This window comes from Megalops cyprinoides, chromosome 5, assembly GCF_013368585.1.
Source record: "Megalops cyprinoides isolate fMegCyp1 chromosome 5, fMegCyp1.pri, whole genome shotgun sequence".
NCBI lineage: Eukaryota > Metazoa > Chordata > Actinopteri > Elopiformes > Megalopidae > Megalops > Megalops cyprinoides.
The window spans coordinates 25,350,185-25,372,238 of NC_050587.1; the positions used below are offsets into that span (position 1 = coordinate 25,350,185).

The 22,054-nt window shown below is 39.9% G+C and overlaps 2 protein-coding genes and 2 long non-coding RNA genes across 5 annotated transcripts; 3 read left to right on the forward strand and 1 right to left on the reverse strand.

Annotated features, from left to right (window-relative positions):
* Window positions 1–2,702: 2,702 nt before the first annotated feature.
* LOC118777696 lies at window positions 2,703–4,615 on the forward strand. Its single transcript, XM_036528806.1, has 5 exons — window positions 2,703–2,806; window positions 3,210–3,343; window positions 3,790–3,916; window positions 4,080–4,251; window positions 4,477–4,615. The coding sequence occupies exons 1-5, from the start codon at window positions 2,749–2,751 to the stop codon at window positions 4,613–4,615; spliced, it is 630 nt and encodes a 209-aa protein (XP_036384699.1). The 5' UTR covers window positions 2,703–2,748.
* An 8,328-nt stretch (window positions 4,616–12,943) lies between these two features.
* LOC118777342 lies at window positions 12,944–15,234 on the forward strand. The gene is made up of 4 exons (XR_005004955.1): window positions 12,944–13,134; window positions 14,138–14,178; window positions 14,584–14,717; window positions 15,161–15,234. It is a non-coding gene; the product is annotated as an uncharacterized LOC118777342 (long non-coding RNA).
* Window positions 15,227–15,845, forward strand: LOC118777343. Its single transcript, XR_005004956.1, has 3 exons — window positions 15,227–15,287; window positions 15,451–15,622; window positions 15,758–15,845. It is a non-coding gene; the product is annotated as an uncharacterized LOC118777343 (long non-coding RNA).
* Window positions 15,846–16,435: 590 nt separating this feature from the next.
* Window positions 16,436–21,393, reverse strand: vps29 (VPS29 retromer complex component). 2 transcript variants are annotated; one of them, XM_036529094.1, is made up of 5 exons: window positions 21,324–21,385; window positions 20,095–20,106; window positions 18,204–18,395; window positions 17,411–17,646; window positions 16,436–16,951 (listed from the first exon to the last, which is right to left on the reverse strand). In XM_036529094.1, the coding sequence occupies exons 1-5, from the start codon at window positions 21,324–21,326 to the stop codon at window positions 16,834–16,836; spliced, it is 561 nt and encodes a 186-aa protein (XP_036384987.1). In that variant the 5' UTR covers window positions 21,327–21,385; the 3' UTR covers window positions 16,436–16,833. The 2 variants fall into 2 exon arrangements, with proteins under 2 accessions (XP_036384987.1, XP_036384988.1); XM_036529095.1 differs by lacking the exon at window positions 20,095–20,106 and having other exon boundaries at window positions 21,324–21,393.
* Between the last annotated feature and the right edge of the window lie 661 nt (window positions 21,394–22,054).

Consider the following 22,054-nt stretch of genomic DNA (forward strand, 5'->3'; position numbering starts at 1 on the left):
GGCTTGAATATCCGTATTGAATTTAGCTGTAACATCCATGTTGGCATGAAAATTCTCTCTACTGAAAGTTTGCTGTAGTGTTTCTTGTAGTGTATTCCTTTATTCATTGACAGTAATTTGTCTGTATTTATAGCATAGGAGGTCTACTGTGATGTCACAGACGACGTAGCTGTTGTTCTCAACGGCATGTGAGGTCAACGTGTGTACAGATCAGCCGTCAACTGACACTGTCCAACAGAAAATGATGTAAACGCCACAATGCAAAGTGGGTTTGTTTACAGTGGTATAGCCATCAGGTCTTCATTTTCCCTTTTTTTTTTTTTTTTTTTGTTATTTTCAGGGTTGAGATTTCATATTGTTAACGTAAAATTGTTTTGGTGTGATGATAATATTAGGCCTGAGTTTCTTTGGTGTTAAAATAACATGTAGCTTGCTACATAGGGCTATAGTGAAGGCAGAGGTTTGAGGGGTTTGACAGGTAATAAAGGTGGGGGCGCTCACCGTGATTTGCATTTGTCATGTCTTTGTTCTGGTTAGCTCCGCTAGCTCTAGCTCCGCCTAGACTATTGAAGAGAAATACTACAACCACGCCCGAAACATCCTAGCTGATCTAGCTAGTTAGACAGTTCGAGTGCTCGACTTATAATGTTTAACTTTGTGAACTACCTGACAATATATTATGCTACTGTCTGGCTAATACGGTGTTCTGTGCTGATGTTACGTCAGCACGTATTCATTGTGTGATATGGTAAATTAAGATGTGGATAATACTCCTTACCTGTAGTCGGCGCTCCTCGTAACGGTTCCAATAATGACCTGTAAAAGAATACTGAGTTCAGTAGAGAGCGTACCCTGAGGCAGTCGTTCAAACTGTCTGTCTCTTTCATCCATTTTTATAACTTACTTACTGCATTATCCCACATCACGGTCCATCAATACATATTCAATATACATTCATGACTCCTTGCTCTCCAAAAATTATCTTTAGATATCTAGTCTGACTGGTTGGTTGGTAGTCAACCAGCTAGACAACTAATTAAGATGGGTAAGTATATTTATTGCAAGTTCTGTGGCCATCTAGGCTTGAAGAAGTTTAAGGGCACGTAGGCAATGAACAGTGATCGTAAAAGCCCTCTTTGTAGACTGATAGCAAACGGAACGGTGATGACACGCGTCTGTCTTCAGAATGTGTAGCAAGCTAGTTAGATAGATAAACCTAAATTGTATGTCTCTAAAGGCTATGTAAATCTCTTATAACTAATATGCTTTCACACAAATTCATATAGCTATATTCTTTTCTATTCTGTAGTATTTAATACACTAACTTTATAATCTATGTAAGCCGCCCTGGATAAGAGCGTCTGCTAAGCATTTAAATGTAGCCATGCAACGCGAACCCTGTCAGATGGAAATAGCGAACTAAGAAGCCAGCAAGTCAGGACGTTGTTTTACTTTGTTATAGTCAATCACATGCTCACCACAACACGGTTAACACGGAGGAAGGGGAGGAAGGCGTTGGGAACACTCCCACAAGATTTTACCATGGTAACATGGCCTACATTAATACGCAGCCGTGCACGGTGTCACGGCGTTAGCGTTAATGCTTCCTTCAGGGAGACCGGTGTAGGAGTGAAATGTAGCTCCAAGCTGTCAGTTTTGATACAAGAAGACACGGGTCATGCGAAAGCACGTGGCGCACGTTGAAAAAGCAGTAACAGTGAGCGTTTCACACAAAACGACAGCCATCACTTCTTGGCAGCACGGTAAGTGTAACCTGCTTATCACTGCGTAAATAACATTTGCCGTGATTGTCCCGATATGGCTGGAAGTCGAAATGGGTTTGGGGAAGTATGTCCAGACATGTAAACTATCAATAAAAATGTAGCTTTTAGCATGCCCCAAATTCAGCTTTTTTATACGTGTCGTATGCAATTGTTCGATTTTCTATTAAATTTACACCCAGGAAATGAATGTCACACCTGCCTGTTTTCAAGATAGAATTGCCGAATTATGAAGCAGATTACTTAACGTTTTAGAGAAAATGCTGTTGAGACTACAGTCCTGCTTTTGGGTTAACAGAGAGATCGTGCATTGAACATTGGAGAGGATCAGCGTTATTTGTGTATCTGATTATTTTGATATTTTTTATTTAAACGAGGCTATTGGTAATCATTTCGATGGTGTTTAATTCAACCCTAAACAACAGATGTGTTTAAACTGCCTTTTTCCATCAGGCGTTTTCCAGAGATTGACAAAGGCATGAAACGATCCAGCCTGAAACATTTTAAATAAACTTGAAATACTTAGAAATAAAATGCAGGCTTAGGTTTAACCAAAATGTGTATTTTTAGATATACATTTGTCAAGTATCTTCTCGTGGAAATTTCAATTAAGTGGTATGGATAGGTTTATTTTAGCCTTTCCTCATAACAAAGTTTTGCGTAAGCGACGCATGGAAAGAGGCAGTTTAAACACGTATTCTGCATCTTTTGTTTAGGGTTGAATTAAACAGCATCGAAATGATTAGCCTTGTTTAAATAAAAATATCTATTCTACCAAAATAATAAAAAAAAATGATTATAAAACAAAATATGAGCAGATGAAATTGGATACCCCATTATGACCAAACGTGCAGGGGTAGAGGCAATTATTATTATCATCCTAATTATCCGATTCTATTATTCGGTTACACAATACAAGTATATTGCTGTTCCATGAAGGCAGGCCTAGTTGTGTTACTGTTCTTTCATGCGTTTGTGTTCCAGATCTACGAGATCTTACCACCCACCGCCAAGCAAGTACACGGGTTAGTTACATTATAATTGTGTGTGTGTGTGTGCGTGTGTTTGACCCAGAAAAGCGCGAGACACAGTCTACTGGAGCCCCTTTTGCAACCTGAAGCAGATTTTCCGCGCAGAGATAGTTGCGTGCCGTCGTTAGAAATGCTACACCCGAATGGGGAAACCGGAGGCTGAAACTGGAGGAAACGGTTCTCCCGTCGCGTGACCCAAAAGTGACAGAGACCTGATCCAGCTGTGGCCGCCACAAGCCTCTCTGTCAAGAGTAACATTCTAAAAGGAGATGAAGATGCACACAATAGAATTGTACTGATTTTTATTAATAGTAAATATGTACACCAATGAAATAAAAAAGAAGGTAGTTGTGAATTTTCTCAAACTGTGATGACGTTTTGGTTGTTGATATTGCAGCTTCTGGTGGTGTGTGTTATAAAGACAATGGCCCGAAAACACAACGGACACTACCTCCTCCTCAGAGCTCAGAGAGACAGCACATACAGACTATACACATTCCTAAAGCTTTGGTAGCTGCCCCATTTCTGCAGGTACCTGAAAATACTGTCTTTGTGTTTGCATGAAGGGAACTTAATGGGTCATTCTGTGTAATGTCAACCATATCTCTAATTCTAATTTGGAATATTTGTGCATATCTCCTCAAAACAAGCATTTTACAAAACATTACACACTGGATTTATCATATATGTGAAAAAAAAAACCTTTTCCTTTCAGAGTAGGACTATGAGAAATTATAGTCTATGAAGCTGTAAGATCTGTGTTAATGAATTATCAGCATGCCATGTTCCACTTATAGCTACATCCTATAAGACTATTGCTATACAAGAAAGAGTAAAGTGAGTAGTGTGTGCACTCCAAACTTCTGACCTTGACAAAAATATGCTTTGCATAAATGTTATCTGGCTACAGCAGCTCAGTAAAAGTGCTAGGTTTTCTTATGTTTATATAAATATTAATGATTCTGTATGCATTCCAGCACCCAGCGCTTACACCTGGACAGAAACGCTACCTGTACAGCATTGCCAAAGTCTACAGCACAGAACACATCCGAAGAGTGATGCAGCAGCACTACCTGAATGTGCTGCACAGGTGCATTGACACAGGTGTGAAATTTAGTCATCTGCATGCTCAGCCAAACACAAGATAACAAACAGGGGAAAGGACAGGGGGAGGCTATGCTGCTGCTCATAACACTGGTAATTGTTTAATATTCCTGTTTGCCATCTTTACCATTGTGAAGAGTCTGTATTCTGCTTTTTCATTTAGGTCACCACCCCTTAAGTGAAATCAGGAATGAAGATGTGAATCTGCATCTCACAGGGAAGCAAAGGATGGATTCGGGCAGATCGACAGACTCAAAGCACAGTGCAGATGGGAGCTTAGGTGCAGTGCATTCTGGGAAGATCATCCTGCCCAAAATTAGTAATAAACAGACCAGGTAAGAGGAGACCAGATAAGGGAATGAATTAGACCATTTAAATGAAAGCAAATGTATTAAGGAGACTTGAGACTATAGGACTATTGAGACTATCATATTTAGCATATTTGCATATAAGCATATTTTAAACATATCATCATCCATATGCTTGTTATTCAGCTGTTTTTCCTTCAAATATTATCTTGAAGTGGCTGCATGCTCAGTGTCCAGAAACCTGTTTTGCAGCAAAGCATCGAGTACTTCAGCCTCAAATGAAAGGAAATCCAGAAAACGGAGGACAAATGTTTCAATGGCACAAAGCAGATCTGTCAGAGGCAAGGTTCAATTTGAACATATTTCTTTACAAAACAGAGATGACCGTTAACAGCACTTTTAATGACAAAATTCATGTGAAAGACATGGTTTTCCTGGAGAATATATGACTGTTACAATGCCTGCTTTCTTTCAGTAGTGTCAGCACACCATGTTTTTTTATCTGAAATCTCATTTTTCAGGAAGAAAACGGCGGGCCAACCTCACCAAAAGACAGACAAAAACCGGGGAGGATTTTCTGTGTGAAAACATCAACTCACTTTCCATTAAGGAAAAAGAAGTCTTGAAAACATGAAAAAATGAAAATATAACTATTGCCTTTTTAATATGGTTATTCTGGAACAATGGAATTAATTTTTCATACAATCACCAACTGTTCCATGTGAAATCAGCGCTGAAATTGTATTTTGAGCAGAGTGCATCTTAGTATGATTTTCAGTTTTCACAACACCTACAATCTAATTTATAATTCTACTACAATGAAATAGGAAATCAAGGAATTGTATTAAATATTCCAAATATAACAATTTCTGTTACATAAGTAGTTCAAACCTAATAGTCAAAAAAACAACAGATTTTCAAAAACAAACAGTTAGATGTGATTTTATTGTAGATAATATAACACAAAAAGTGAATGATGGTCTACATTTTACATTAGAAGCCAAATACTTTTTATAGGGCATTTATACGAAAATGAATATTAATCTCAATATATAACAACTAAAATAAAAATAAAAAACTGTGGCACCAAGTCTTTCAAGATGATTGTACTAGTCAAAACTAAATTTAAGATGTCTAAAAATCCTTAAAAAGTGTGAGTGGCCATTTTAACATTTAATAGCTAGACTGGATATGTATTGCAGATATCCGTAATTGAATTCTTCCTATTCAAAATGAACATTTCAGATATCCACAATGACATTCTTCCTATTCTCAATTGTCATTTCAGATATCCACAACATCATTCTTCCTAGGACAAATGACATCACTTTTGCCATTCATGTGTATTGGGCTTTCAATTTCAGATATCCACAACGTCATTCTACCCATCCAGAATGAACATTCTGGATATCTGCAATAGAATTCTTACTAGGAAAATCTCCCATTTCTGATATCTACAATCCAATTTTTACTAGTCATAACTAAAGTGAAAAAAGTTGATGTTCTGTCCCTTTCCCTTTCCCGGTCCATTCGTTTCTGAATCACACTAGAGAATCCTGCTAAAACGTCTTGTGATAGTAGCCGGCAAGAATGGACGTGTTTATTACACATCAAAACACTGCGTCTAAAGTCACAGTTATGTTCATTCTACGTCAATTACAATTTCAGATATCTAAAACTGTATTCTAGATAGGAAGAATTACAATTATGGATATCCACAATATTTATACAGATGTCCACAAATGAATTTTTTCCTAGTAGAATTGCAGTTGTACTTATCCGTAATGACATTTTTACTAGTCAAAATGTATTTTTGGATATTCAAATGGTTTTTCATTTTGGATATCTGAAATTAAAATTATGACTAGGTGGTCCGATTATGTCGGTGTCGGAAGTCGATATTTTCCAAAAATGTCAAGATTTAAGACTTGTAGTTCATTTTGTTATCCACTTTTCGAACAACATATCCAATAGAGCAATACGGGGAACATCCTGACAAATCAGATACCACCATCTCATCCGGGCATTCTGGTGGTTTAGCCCGTGGTTGTACTAGCATATAAGATAAAAAAATAAATTACGTAAAATTTATCTCGAGGTTAGCTCGAGGTGGCTACGTCACATTGGTGTCGGAAGTGAAATTCCCCATTCATTTTAGTCATAGACATTTTTTTTTAAACCCACTTTTAAAGTACTTCTAGTGATTTATGGCCTACCATCGATTTCTGATTATATACTGTGATCCCAATTTGCAACTTATATTATTTATTTTAATTGTTTCGAGCTAAATTTTATGTCGACATGTCGTTCAAAAAGTGGACTACAAAACAACCTACAAGTCTTAAATCTTAACATTTTCAGACAATAGTCCAAATATATCCTCACACCGAACAGGTTAATTCAGGAAATTCAAGCTCCTAAAATGAATGTGAACTTGAGTAAAGATGGATAGTGTGCGAAGCCCATTGAAATTTTCCAGAGGGAATTTAGAAACAGTGAGTTACTTGAATGGTGGGAGATGGTCCAGGTGAAGACTAATTACATTTACATTCACTTTTATTTATTTGGCAGACATTTTTTATCTAAAGCGACTTACAAGTGAGGCAGTGTACAACACAAGAAGCACTGTATGATAGGGGTCGACTGATTATCGGCCTGGCTGATTATCGGAATTGAATTTTTTATCCGATTGCTGATGAAATAAATTCATTTAAAAATGCGCTACTTTGGCTCTGATGCAGCTGCCTCTCTCTGTCTGTAGTCACCACTCTGTGGTCTCGAGCTGTGTTCCACCCACAGCACCATCTGATTGGTTACACATCACGAGTAATAGCCTATCAACACCGAAGTCTACTGTGCCACAGACGGGCACAGAGGAACACATTTGCAGACTGCAGCAGCTCCGATGAGCGAGCGGAGCTGTGTTTCGAAGGCAGCAGATATTGCCGAAGTTTCAATAAACATCACAATTAGTACTAATTGAGACTCAAATTTCAGTACAAATTGAAGTTTTACTAGTTTTATTTATTTTTACTTTATTTACTTAATAAAACTTCGGGGAGCTATTTTGTTTGTCTATTTATTTATTTAAATTTTCAGTTAACTTTATAAGAAATGCTGCTCGGAGCTCCCTGCACGTTTTGTTTTAAGATAATGTTTAAGAGTTCTCTTTTAATTAAACATATGCTTAAAGTCATTTCAACAAAGTTTTGTGTTGGAGTTTGTGTTATTCTAAATTTTGATGCCAAGATTTTCATTTTTACGGCAAATGTATATCGGTTCCAAATATCGGTTATCGGTATCCTTGATTACTAATAATCGGTATTGGTATTGGCCCTGAAAAAAACCATATCGGTCGACCCCTACTGCATGACCAGGTTTGGCCAGACAAGGTACAAGCTAGCTGCTAGTGATATGAGCGCATTAAACTATTAGATGATTTTTTTCTTTTTTTGGCAGGGGGGGGGCAAAGGAAAACAAAGCTGTTTAATCTGTCTCTGCAGTGACACAGCAGCAACAGCAGAGGCCGCTACGTTTCACTGCCTTCCATATTCGGATAAACAGGCGCCGGATCCCTCTCTTTGGTTTTTTCACATCTGAAAAAGGTGGGTAAGAACAGCCTGTTACCACATGTCTTTTGGATAAACTTATGTTGGTAGCCACTAATTCAGTACTAATCTTCACTTTGCTCAGCGCAAATAAAGAAAAGAAGACTGATGAACACTGATCACTGCAGCATTCTCCATCCTGAGCTTATTACTGTATCTTTCAAACTCACTCTTTGAGATGTCCTCCGCCTTCTCTTTGCTTCCCTTTTTTCCGTTTGACAGGAACTTGCAGGGTTCATCCACAATGTGCTGAAAGCAAACATACTATAGCATAAGAGTTTTGAATCAAATAAGATCAAACTAACTATCATTCATTTTAGAAAATAATTGCACCGCTGCAAACAGTGTCTTCTGCCAGAATACTTCTGAATTTCCCACAATCACACACTTTCTTATGCACAGGGTTGTACAAACTTATGTTTGTCATGTTAGAGCTAAATCTTTGTCAGGATCATTTCACGGGGTTATAACAGGCTAAATGTATTGCAGACAGAACTTACTTCTTGCATCCCACAACGCTTTGAAAAAGCTGGTGGGTGTTTTGCCGGTTCTTGAACTTCCGTCACTTGAAGAGTATTCAGGACATGTTCAGGAACATTTAGGGCAGATTTCAGATCAACCTTGACAGAGTCCACACATTTGAACACAGATTGTGGAATGTCCAGCAAATTTTCTGGAACAGTCACAGATGGTGTCACTGACTCTTGAACACGAAGCGATAGTTCAAGAGTTTCCTGGACAGATTGAGGAACCGTCAGGAGAGATTGCAGATCAACACTGACAGACTCCACTAATTCAGAAGTCGATTGTGGAGAATGCACCAAATCGCCTTCATCTGTCTCTGGTTTCTGAACATCTGGCAAAGGTTCCTCAATAATGCTGACTGGTTCTGCAATATTCAGCACAGGTTCCAGAATATCCATGAAAGTCTCTGGACCATGCAAGAGACATTCCGGAACATGCACAAAGAGTTGCTCTGCTTCCAGAACATCCAGGGATGGTTCCACAATATCCAGCACTGGTTTCAGACCTTCCAAGACAATGTCTGGAACATGCAGGAGAGATTCCAGAGCATTCACAAAATGTTGCCCTGTTTCCAGAACATCCACAGCTGGTTCCACATTATCCAGAACAGGTTCCTGACTTTCCTGAGCTGGTTCCACATTATCCACAACAGGTTCCGGAATTTCCAGGACAGAAAGGACATCCACATCCACATCCACATCCATATCCTCCATTTCCAGATCATCCAGGGTTAGTTCCAGAGGGTCCAGAGGTTCACATAGTTTCTCCACTTTTGCGGTCACTGCTGCAGTGATGGCAGTGGTCAGGTCTCTGTCATTCAGTTTTAGGGCTTTCTTTAGAGTTTCATTGGAGCCCATTCTTCCCAACAGCTCCCTGTGCATCACGGTCACCAGGCTGACCCTGACCGAATGGGAGTACATCACCTCCATTTCTGCTACAGCGCTTTTGGCAACAGTCATCCATGGAGCAGTGAAACTGTGCAGAACGCTGACCACTGTGCCCACTGCCACCGTGCTCAGGCACCTGCTGGAAGCTGACGAACCATTCGGGTCCTCCTGGTGACACATTATGGCTTGGACGAGGCCAGTGACCACATCCACCACCACCTCAGACAGGGAGGGTGGACGAGGCGCTTGCTCGAACATCAGCTCATGCATTATCTCTCTGATGGCCCTTTGTACAACAAATTCGGGGTCGAAGTGGTACTTAGCAAAAATGCCAGGAGCTGCAATTTCTCCCATTGCTGAGGATTGTCTACGGAGAGAAAAAAATGTTTCATCATGTAATATCTGTTCTTTCAATGAACAGATATATTAATTACATTTTTTAAATGCTGTGAAATTCAGATGCTTACAGGTCAGACCATGGTGACAGCTGCAGGCCCTCGCTGGCCAGTGGAGTCAGGCTTCTATCTGGCAGTCCCAGCTCTCTGAAGGCCTCCCTCTCCATGTCCTGCAGCTTCAGTTTCATATTCACCTCCCAGGTCTGAGCAGACAGCAGAAGACAACTCATTCAGTATGGGACTGGCATTAAATCATGGTCAATAGTGCCAATTGAAAATCATGTCACATGCTAAGGTAACAACGTAAGACGTTTAATGACAACCACAGGCCATTAAGTCCATCTAGGCTTCCAGTTTTTCCAAAGATTCTGTCCAACAGAACTGTTCAAGTCTATGGTTCACACAAAATAGCTGTGGCCTGCAGTTTATAAGCAAAAAAGAAGATAGGTAATTGTCACCACTCTACTTAAACAGGACTATGCACAGTGCTTCCTTACCAGGCAGGTCAGGTCATCTTTGACTGTGTTTTCTCTCTTGAATCTGGATGCAAACAACAGAATATCATTATTCCATCCCCCTGTCCTCATACGTTTTTCCACTACCTATCACACTGCAGTCATGAAATCCAAGATCACCAATTATACAGTATCTTTCAGTACATCTACACAGTGCATGTATTTGTATGTAGAAAAAACTTAACTGTCTTGATCCAATGAACAAACCCCATTCACCCAATGCTCATACATACATGTATACTTTATCTTTATGCATTTAAATATGATTAATTCTCCTTTCCACACAGCCTATCCCATATTTTGAGAACAAAAGTTGTGCAAAGGCTCGTAGCTCTCTGAAAGACATGCTGGCACTAAATGTCGGTTATGCTGGTAGCATCCTGTACCTCTCATTGAAGGCATTTCTCTCTTGGGATATAATCCAGGCCTTCATCTCCTCCACAGTCACAGAGGGGGGTACCTTCCCCTTCTCGCGGAGGGACAGAAAGTGTTTCAGTGTTTTTTTCTGCAAAATAAAATCATCTATGAGCTCAGCAGTCAATTAACACATGCCAGGCAAGACTTGGCAGGCATGCAGAATTATGCCAAATACACATGATGAAGGAACAGCTATGTAAGGGGTTAAAATGCACACACTCATCCTGACCGACCATCTCATTCAGCTTTGGGGCATTTTTAGATTTGATGTTTAGACATTCAAGGATGATAAACTGGGCTGTTTTGAAGGGGAAGAGTCTTACTTGTTCCTGGGATTGCTTCTTCCCCCAGCACATCACCACAGTGGACATGTATTCCACACAGGTGTTCAAGGCACTGTAATCCTTTTGTAAACAGAAAAACAAGAGAACAAAACAGCTTATAGACAAAGCAGTTTCATTCACCAGCATTTTTATACAACAGTACAAACTTTCTCTTCGAGTAAACCAGGTGTTAAAACCTTTTCCCACACTGGTGAAGGCTTTAACCACCATGAACTAATATGGCATTATTAGTAGGTTTACTAGTAAGAACTGTAAGTACCAAGATGTTGACTGATCTAAAAATAAACTATACGGTACATTTTAAAAGAAAATGCAAAGGTAAAATTCGATGGCCTGTTACGTTAAATCTTGTATAAATTAAATAGGTTTACCTGGGAAATGCACACCTGTTGGATTTTGGCTTGAATATCCGTATTGAATTTAGCTGTAACATCCATGTTGGCATGAAAATTCTCTCTACTGAAAGTTTGCTGTAGTGTTTCTTGTAGTGTATTCCTTTATTCATTGATAGTAATTTGTCTGTATTTATAGCATAGGAGGTCTACTGTGATGTCACAGACGACGTAGCTGTTGTTCTCAACGGCATGTGAGGTCAACGTGTGTACAGATCAACCGTCAACTGACACTGTCCAACAAAATGATGTGAACGCCACAATGCAAAGTGGGTTTGTTTACAGTGGTATAGCCATCAGGTCTTCATTTTCCCTTTTTTTTTTTTTTTTTTTTGTTATTTTCAGGGTTGAGATTTCATATTGTTAACGTAAAATTGTTTTGGTGTGATGATAATCTTAGGCCTGAGTTTCTTTGGTGTTAAAATAACATGTAGCTTGCTACAAAGAGCTATAGTGAAGGCAGAGGTTTGAGGGGTTTGACAGGTAATAAAGGTGGAGGCGCTCAAGGTGATTTGCATTTGTCATGTCTTTGTTCTGGTTAGCTCCGCTAGCTCTAGCTCCGCCTAGACTATTGAAGAGAAATACTACAACCACGCCCGAAACATCCTAGCTGATCTAGCTAGTTAGACAGTTCGAGAGCTCGACTTATAATGTTTAACTTTGTGAATTACCTGACAATATATTATGCTACTGTCTGGCTAATACGGTGCTCTGTGCTGATGTTGCGTCAGCACGTATTCATTGTGTGATATGGTAAATTAAGATGTGGATAATACTCCTTACCTGTAGTCGGCGCTCCTCGTAACGGTTCCAATAATGACCTGTAAAAGAAGAATACTGAGTTCAGTGGAGAGCGTGCCCTGAGGCAGTTGTCTGTCTGTTTCATCCATTTTTATAACTTACTTACTGCATTATCCCACATCACGGTCCATCAATACATATTACATTCATGACTCCTTGCTCTCCAAAAATTATCTTTAGATATGTAGTCCGACTGGTTGGTTGGTAGTCAACCAGCTAGACAGCTAATTAAGATGGGTAAGTATGTTTATTGCAAGTTCTGTGGCCATCTAGGCTTGAAGAAGTTTAAGGGCACGTAGGCAATTACTCTACCCCTATAATGAACTGCTAACTTGCTGTCTGTGTCATGTGCTGACTACTGCAGCTTTGCTGTTGAAAACAGCAGTTCGGCAGAACAGTGATCGTAAAAGCCCTCAGTGTAGACTGATAGCAAACGGAACGGTGATGACACGCGTCTGTCTTCAGAATGTGTAGCAAGCTAGTTAGATAGATAAACATAAATTGTATGTCTCTAAAGGCTATGTAAATCTCTTATAACTAATATGCTTTCACACAAATTCATATAGCTATATTCGTAGTATTTAATACACTAACATTAGAATCTATATAAGCCGCCCTGGATAAGAGCGTCTGCTAAGCATTTAAATGTAGCCATGCAACGCGAACCCTGTCAGATGGAAATAGCGAACTAAGAAGCCAGCAAGTCAGGACGTTGTTTTACTTTGTTACAGTCAATCACATGCTCACCACAACACGGTTAACACGGAGGAAGGGGAGGAAGGCGTTGGGAACACTCCCACAACATTTTACCATGGTAACATGGCCTACATTAATACGCAGCCGTGCAAGGTGTCACGGCGTTAGCGTTAATGCTTCCTTCAGGGAGACCGGTGTAGGAGTGAAATGTAGCTCCAAGCTGTCAGTTTTGATACAAGAAGACATGCGAAAGCACATGGCGCACGTTGAAAAAAGCAGTAACGGTGAGCGTTTCACACAAAACGACAGCCATCACTTCTTGGCCGCACGGTAAGTGTAACCTGCTTATCACTGCGTAAATAACATTTGCCGTGATTGTCCCGATATGGCTGGAAGGCGAAATGGGTTTGGGGAAGTATGTCCTGACATGTAAACTATCTATGAAAATGTAGTTTTTAGCATGCCCCAAATTCAGCTTTTTTTTTATACGTGTCGTATGTTCGATTTTCTATTAAATTTACATCCAGGAAATGAATGTCACACCTGCCTGTTTTCAAGATAGAATTGCCAAATTATGAAGCAGATTATTTAACGTTTTAGAGAAAATGCTGTTGAGACTAAAGTGGGGTTAAGTTTTGGGTTAACAGAGAGATCGTGCATTGAACATTGGAGAGGATCAGTGTTATTTGTGTACCTGATTATTTTGCTATTTTTTATTTAAACGAGGCTATTGGTAATCATTTCGATGCTGTTTAATTCAACCCTAAACAACAGATGTGTTTAAACTGCCTTTTTCCATCAGGCGTTTTCCAGAGATTGACAAAGGCATGAAACGATCCAGCCTGAAACATTTTAAATAAACTTGAAATACTTAGAAATAAAGTGTAGGCTTAGGTTTAACCAAAATGTGTATTTTTAGATATACATTTGTCAAGTATCTTCTCGTGGAAATTTCAATTAAATGGTATGGATAGGTTTATTTTAGCCTTTCCTCATAACAAAATTTTGCGTAAGCGACGCATGGAAAGAGGCAGTTTAAACACGTATTCTGCATCTTTTGTTTAGGGTTGAATTAAACAGCATCGAAATGATTAGCCTTGTTTAAATAAAAATATCTATTCTACCAAAATAATTTTAAAAAGTGATTATAAAACAAAATATGAGCAGATGAAATTGGATACCCCATTATGACCAAACGTGCAGGGGTAGAGGCAATTATTATTATCATCCTAATTATCCGATTCTATTATTCGGTTACACAATACAAGTATATTGCTGTTCCATGAAGGCAGGCCTAGTTGTGTTACTGTTCTTTCATGCGTTTGTGTTCCAGATCTACGAGATCTTACCACCCACCGCCAAGCAAGTACACGGGTTAGTTACATTATAATTGTGTGTGTGTGTGTGTGCGTGTGTTTGACCCAGAAAAGCGCGAGACACAGTCTACTGGAGCCCCTTTTGCAACCTGAAGCAGATTTTCCGCGCAGAGATAGTTGCGTGCCGTCGTTAGAAATGCTACACCCGAATGGGGAAACCGGAGGCTGAAACTGGAGGAAACGGTTCTCCCGTCGCGTGACCCAAAAGTGACAGAGACCTGATCCAGCTGTGGCCGCCACAAGCCTCTCTGTCAAGAGTAACATTCTAAAAGGAGATGAAGATGCACACAATAGAATTGTACTGATTTTTATTAATAGTAAATATGTACACCAATGAAATAAAAAAGAAGGTAGTTGTGAATTTTCTCAAACTGTGATGACGTTTTGGTTGTTGATATTGCAGCTTCTGGTGGTGTGTGTTATAAAGACAATGGCCCGAAAACACAACGGACACTACCTCCTCCTCAGAGCTCAGAGAGACAGCACATACAGACTATACACATTCCTAAAGCTTTGGTAGCTGCCCCATTTCTGCAGGTACCTGAAAATACTGTCTTTGTGTTTGCATGAAGGGAACTTAATGGGTCATTCTGTGTAATGTCAACCATATCTCTAATTCTGATTTGGAATATTTGTGCATATCTCCTCAAAACAAGCATCTTACAAAACATTACACACTGGATTTATCATATATGTGAAAAAAACCTTTTCCTTTCAGAGTAGGACTATGAGAAATTATAGTCTATGAAGCTGTAAGATCTGTGTTAATGAATTATCAGCATGCCATGTTCCACTTATAGCTACATCCTATAAGACTATTGCTATACAAGAAAGAGTAAAGTGAGTAGTGTGTGCACTCCAAACTTCTGACCTTGACAAAAATATGCTTTGCATAAATGTTATCTGGCTACAGCAGCTCAGTAAAAGTGCTAGGTTTTCTTATGTTTATATAAATATTAATGATTCTGTATGCATTCCAGCACCCAGCGCTTACACCTGGACAGAAACGCTACCTGTACAGCATTGCCAAAGTCTACAGCACAGAACACATCCGAAGAGTGATGCAGCAGTACTACCTGAATGTGCTGCACAGGTGCATTGACACAGGTGTGAAATTTAGTCATCTGCATGCTCAGCCAAACACAAGATAACAAACAGGGGAAAGGACAGGGGGAGGCTATGCTGCTGCTCATAACACTGGTAATTGTTTAATATTCCTGTTTGCCATCTTTACCATTGTGAAGAGTCTGTATTCTGCTTTTTCATTTAGGTCACCACCCCTTAAGTGAAATCAGGAATGAAGATGTGAATCTGCATCTCACAGGGAAGCAAAGGATGGATTCGGGCAGATCGACAGACTCAAAGCACAGTGCAGATGGGAGCTTAGGTGCAGTGCATTCTGGGAAGATCATCCTGCCCAAAATTAGTAATAAACAGACCAGGTAAGAGGAGACCAGATAAGGGAATGAATTAGATTGAAACATATCATCATCCATATGCTTGTTATTCAGCTGTTTTTCCTTCAAATATTATCTTGAAGTGGCTGCGTGCTCAGTGTCCAGAAACCTGTTTTGCAGCAAAGCATCGAGCACTTCAGCCTCAAATGAAAGGAAATCCAGAAAACGGAGGACAAATGTTTCAACGGCACAAAGCAGATCTGTCAGAGGCAAGGTTCAATTTGAACATATTTCTTTACAAAACAGAGATGACAGTTAACAGCACTTTTAATGACAAAATTCATGTGAAAGACATGGTTTTCCTGGAGAATATATGACTGTTACAATGCCTGCTTTCTTTCAGTAGTGTCAGCACACCATGTTTTTTTATCTGAAATCTCATTTTTCAGGAAGAAAACGGCGGGCCAACCTCACCAAAAGACAGACGAAAACCGGGGAGGATTTTCTGTGTGAAAACATCAACTCACTTTCCATTAAAGAAAAAGAAGTCTTGAAAACATGAAAAAATGAAAATATAACTATTGCCTTTTTAATATGGTTATTCTGGAACAATGGAATGAATTTTTCATACAATCACCAACTGTTCCATGTGAAATCAGCGCTGAAATTGTATTTTGAGCAGAGTGCATCTTAGTATGATTTTCAGTTTTCACAACACCTACAATCTAATTTATAATTCTACTACAATGAAATAAGAAATCAAGGAATTGTATTAAATATTCCAAATATAACAATTTCTGTTACATAAGTAGTTCAAACCTAATAGTCAAAAAAACAACAGATTTTCAAAAACAAACAGTTAGATGTGATTTTATTGTAGATAATATAACACAAAAAGTGAATGATGGTCTACATTTTACATTAGAAGCCAAATACTTTTTATAGGGCATTTATACGAAAATGAATATTAATCTCAATATATAACAACTAAAATAAAAATAAAAAACTGTGGCACCAAGTCTTTCTTCTTTAATGAAATTATGCAAATGATTTTAACATTATTGCATCCTGTCCTGACACTTACATGGTGATCGAACACAGGCAAATGCTGCTGACTCAGACACTATGTTATATTCTTCATTAAGTTAGCACACACTTATGATACAGGTGACCATGTTGGAGCTGCAGGGAGAAAGACAGGAATGAGACAACTTGCTTCACTGGGGACCTCATTTTACCCCACCCCAGCACAACTTTTATGATTTCTTGTACTCAATCCTCTCGACCTTGACATCATCTCCAATGAGCTGGTAAACATATGTGACGACCGTGGATGCCTGGATATCCATTAACACAAAGGATGGGATGATGTTGCTGGGGAAACAGAACAAAGAAAATACATATTGGTACTTTTTATTCAAATTGCCAGAACTGTCTTAAAGCCCCCTTACTGTTTCTACAAGCCTCCTTGGAAATCCTTGATAAAAATCCTTATTGTGACAGGAGTCAACACTATTTGAACCAGCATTCTGCAGTGGCAATCCAAGTCTTCTGATTGGTTCATATGAATCACCAGCGTGGTAGCTCCCCTCGATAGGTGGTTAGGGTGTAGGAACAGAATGGGTGTCACCTACCTGTCAGCCTCCACACTATTCATGAATTTAATTCATGAATTCATGAGATTCAACCCCCAAGATGTGTCTGAACTGGACATCATTGTAACTAGCCACACATAGCCATGAGTAATACAGTCACTAAACGCTACCTACCACTTGCCCTTCCCCGCCATTCACAAATTCACACACAGCACAGCACACGGCAGTCTCTCTGTACCTCTCGAGTGCACTGTAGGCCCCCGTGGCGGAACCTGGGTTGATGTAGAACTTGTTCTCGTTCTCAAAGGCTTCAAACTTGTGCGTGTGTCCAGAGATGAGGATGTCGACATCCAGCTGTCTCTGCAGCAGGGCCAGGCTTGCCATGTCGCCCCAGGGGATCACCTGGTGCCCGTGGATCAGTCCAATCTTGAACTGGCCCACTGTCACTACCTTCTGCTCCGGGTAGTTCAGGTTCTGTTCACAGTTGTCAGAAACAGAAAACAGGAGTTGAACAGGTACTGAAGGTACCGGAGAATGTAGAGAGAGGAGGAGAGACAGGATAAAGGAGAAAAAAGGAGCAGACAAGGAGAGAAAGGTGGGGAGGAAGAGATGACAGAGACACTCCACAAGACATTCTCTTCACAGAGAGAAACTGCAGGATTGCTTCTCATTCTTTATTATATTATCATTTAATGACAACTGATGTTATTTCTAATCCATGGCTTTGGCAATACTATATTTTTATGGTGGTGCCAATAAAGCAGATTTGATTTTGGTTTTGAATTTAAGGAGAAGCAAGGGAAGCAGGAGAGAAAGGGGAAGACTGAGGAATATTCTTCAAAAGGACAGTCAATGTCTGTCCCCATTTCACAAATATGACTGAATGCAGACGATATTTATGGACTGGGTGCCAGTACGCACATTGTGTTCCTTTGCTATGTGAGCCTGTGAAAACAATTCCCATCAAATTAAACAGCATGTGAAATAAAAAAGGGGGGGGGGGTTGAATGGCGAAGCAGGGACACACAGACCTCGTCAAAGTCTCCCCTGACAATGTGCACGTCTCCTGCCAGGGTCTTCAGGTAGTCATAGCTCTCTTTGGTGCACAGGTTTCCTGTGCACAGGATGTGCTGAATTTTTCCTGGCACCAGCAGCTTCTTAAACTTTGCCGGCAGGGTGTTACACCGGTGGGGGATGTGGAGGTCTCCGAGCACTAGGACCAGCTTGGAGGTAAAGTAGGGTGAAGCAGGACAGTAAGAAGAGACATGTTAAAGAAAGCCTGATCACAACAGGGGCTTCCCGCTGAAGTGAACAGCACCTGCACGCCACATGAACCCTTGCTTCTGTTCTTAAATGGCTGTGTGAGGTGACCCCTGGGAAAGTGCATTGCTTACATACAATAACATGGTGATTTCCTTCCCTGGATGTGATACTTGACATACAAGTTCTATACTTTCCTCTTTAATATCCTGGAGATACCAACTTCAAACTCCATGTATATGTATCATGGCAACAATGTAAAGTCTTGTTATTTTTCAGAGAACAACCCCATGTGCCCCTTTTCTCTAACAAAACACTAATGAGCCCCCTGAGGAAGGACAGAACTTGTAGCCTCCAGGTCTAGAGTGCTCAAATCTCACCTGTGTGCTGAACTACAGCCTTGAGGAAAGAAAGCCAGCTACATCACATTACAATTGTTTAGCAGACACTCCTAACCAGAGTGACTTACACAACTTACAATTTTGACATGTTATCCATTTGTACAGATAACTGTTTACTTAGGCAATTCTGGTTACTGGTTCTGGTACTTTGCCCAAGAGAGTGACCCAGCAGGGAGCTGAACCAGAAACCTCTGGGTTACAAGCCCTCTTCCTTACATCTTTATTGTTAATAAAGCACCAATTGAATTTGAAGTTTAATTTGACAGAAAGAGAGACGAATAGAAAGCAGGAGAGAGAGACATAGAGTTCCAGGCAGGCTGCAGTCCAGCACAGTTCCCCGGCCCATTACATGCAGGTCTAAGCCACTAAACACCTAACACCATCTAAAATATAAACAAATCCACCAAGCAAATATATACTTAATATATTTATACAGAGGCATAAAAACCTCTAGCAGTCTGGCTTAGAGGCCTGTAGTTTTACCCGCAAGCATACAGGATCCATTCTATTGGCTTTTCACAAAGGGTAATACTCCAAAGTCAAAGACTTTGTGCACTGTAAAAGTAAAGGTAATGGGTAAATGTTAAGGTACAGTTCAGGAGATGGGCAAGGTCTCTGAGGCACACAAGACCTGGAGTTACACACCTGTGCATTAGGTCACCATTATTAGTGTAGTGAGTACTTCCCAACAGCAACCATGCTGACCTCAGAGGGCTTTGGTCTCTATGACCAATTTTTCACATAATCTCATTATGAATGTTTATTTTGAGATATGTTGTTTAGCATCTACTCTAAGTACACACCTACACTAGAGACTTGGCATTGTATTCATGCATCACAAGATGCAAAATCTGCTCTGCAAATCTGTTAAGTTCTTATACAATTAACCAGATTAGTAGTATCTTCAACAACATGCTAAGTTTGTTCCACAAACCACACACAGAGTGAAATTATGCATTCACCTCACTCATTGATTAGAGATCATATGCTGACTTTACCTGAATGTCTGTTGAGGGGATTTCTAGGGAAGTGTATGTTGCATGTTTAAGGGACACCACAGAAAAGCAGAGGTTTGTTTTTTTTACCAACCCTTGTGGGATCTAAAAGAGTGTCCATCCAAACATATGTAGGCATCTACATTCAGCCCAGCAGCCCAGACAGAATAGTGTTACCATGACAGCCATCCCATTAGTCTGCAAGACAAGCATCTCCCCAAGCAGTGGCCGTGAGACAAGGGTTCAACACAAAGAGTAGCACTTACTCTGTGACCAGCCTGAATGCAAGGCAGAGGTTGATTGGAGACGGGGGGTGGGGGGGAAGGAGTGCGAGGTGGAGGGGGAGAACGACACGAAGCATGATCAGGGTTTGACAAAATAAATAAAAACACATAGACAAGTGAGACAAAGAAAGAAAAAATAAATTAGAAATTAAAAGTGAATAAATTAATAAATGTAACAACCAAACACAAATCAGAGGTGTTAGGTGACTGTGAATAACTATTTCGTTAGTGGTTAGTATTCATAAATGATGAGTGAGTAAGCAAGCTTTGACTATTGCTTCTCAGACTGCATCACTGCACAAGATTTTAATGATCCTGATCGATTTAATAACTGTATTTATGCATTCTCCCCCTCTGGTCGAATTTAATTCCACCTAACCAATTCCGGTTTAACCTGACCATTTACATTTTCCTTCCTCTATTTCAAGTAGTCTCTGTCTCCAACCTTCACAATGATAGCAGTTGGACATAGCGAGCAAACAGAGTGAATATCCAAAAATAACATGTTCAGACATTACAGTTTCAAACAGGGACACTAAGTTGTTAACTTTTTTAGCCATATTGAATGTGTTACAGCATCCAGTGAACTCCAAATTCAGTTGATAACGATCAACAATTTCCGCTTCAACTGAGTGGACATTAGTATAGCTAACAGTCTCCATGTTTATCCCAACTATTTATCGGCTAACAAAAACACAATACTTTATGAAACATCCAGCCTAATCTGACATGGTCTGTGAAGCATAAAACAACAGCATTACGGCGGCTAATCGCACAAACCCAGCCACCTACACAGCAAGCCAAATGTGTTTAGCCTAGCTAGACTACCTAACCTAGCTAGTCACCTAGCTCTACCTACTGTGTACAAGGCTATGCCACTTATGTATAAAGTAAAACCTGTGAATAGCAAACTCAGAGAAAATCAAATTGTAAATGGTATCGGATTGTTAAAGCACTACTCCGTGTTAGCCAGATACTTATTAAGGTTTTCCACCTTTTTTTCTTCTGTCATGTGATCATTCAGTGATTCACACAGTCCGCTAGCTGGTTAGCTTGCTAGCTATGAAAGAGACCAGAGTTGTGTCTTATTTAACGAATCATCGCGCCTCCCTGGAATCTCGTTCCAATCATGCAAAGTACGTCAAACACCTTTAACACAACAGACTATCTGGGCTAGATACCAAAGTCTTTTCATAATGCTTCAGTCTTACCATCGTTATTTTGCAGGATCTGCCTTACTTCAGGAAGCGACTGTGCACTGTGTTGAGACACGCCCAGTGACATCATCCGCCAATCAACAGGCAGTTTCTACGTTGTTGACGATAGCCCCTACGGATCGCCGATAAGGACATATCGCACGTAATCTTTTTCAAAGGGAGAAAATTGTTTCTCGATGTAGCGGGTGAAAGTACAAAATATCGGTAAATTCGTCATATTGAAATTACTTTCCGTCTCATTCCGTCCGTCCTGACTGGACCTAGAATTTCCTTATGTTTTGATAAACATGCGGGATATGTCACCCCGTTTCGTGACGGCTGACAACAAATTTAAGAGAGATTTGGAATACTTACAAGTACAGTTTTGAAATTTCCTGGTAAGCTACAGTGCATCAGAAGCTTTGTTCAGATAAAAGCAGTTCGGCTGGCAAAGCAACGAAAGACAACATAAAATAACATTATGCGAACTCGTTGATTGTCTCATTTTCCTTCTTATGGAAGGTCATTCACAGCCACCATTAAGCGAAAATAACGAGCAATTATTGGACACATGAAGGGATGCTACCAAAGTCTTGATGTTAGAATACTGCAGATGAACGAGAAACCAAGCTATGTAACCAGGATGTGCATAACTATACGCGTGAGGGTGGGAAAGCAAGTGTCCAAGGATTTTAAGTTTTGCGAATTGTTTTTTCTCACATTCAGTTGAGAGGGGCCCTTCTTTG

Bases quoted from the DNA above. Each gene is read 5' to 3' on its own strand.
- vps29 (XM_036529094.1), bottom strand. The intron at 17,647-18,203 runs GTCTGTGTGTCC...AACTGTGAACAG, and splicing joins TCAGGGGAGACTTTGACGAG to AACCTGAACTACCCGGAGCA. The intron at 16,952-17,410 runs GTACAGAGAGAC...CTGTTTCCCCAG, and splicing joins GCCTACAGTGCACTCGAGAG to CAACATCATCCCATCCTTTG.
- LOC118777696 (XM_036528806.1), top strand. From the start codon at position 2,749: ATGCGTTTGTGTTCCAGATCTACGAGATCTTACCACCCACCGCCAAGC. The intron at 3,344-3,789 runs GTACCTGAAAAT...TATGCATTCCAG, and splicing joins TAGCTGCCCCATTTCTGCAG to CACCCAGCGCTTACACCTGG. The intron at 4,252-4,476 runs GTAAGAGGAGAC...CCTGTTTTGCAG, and splicing joins ATTAGTAATAAACAGACCAG to CAAAGCATCGAGTACTTCAG.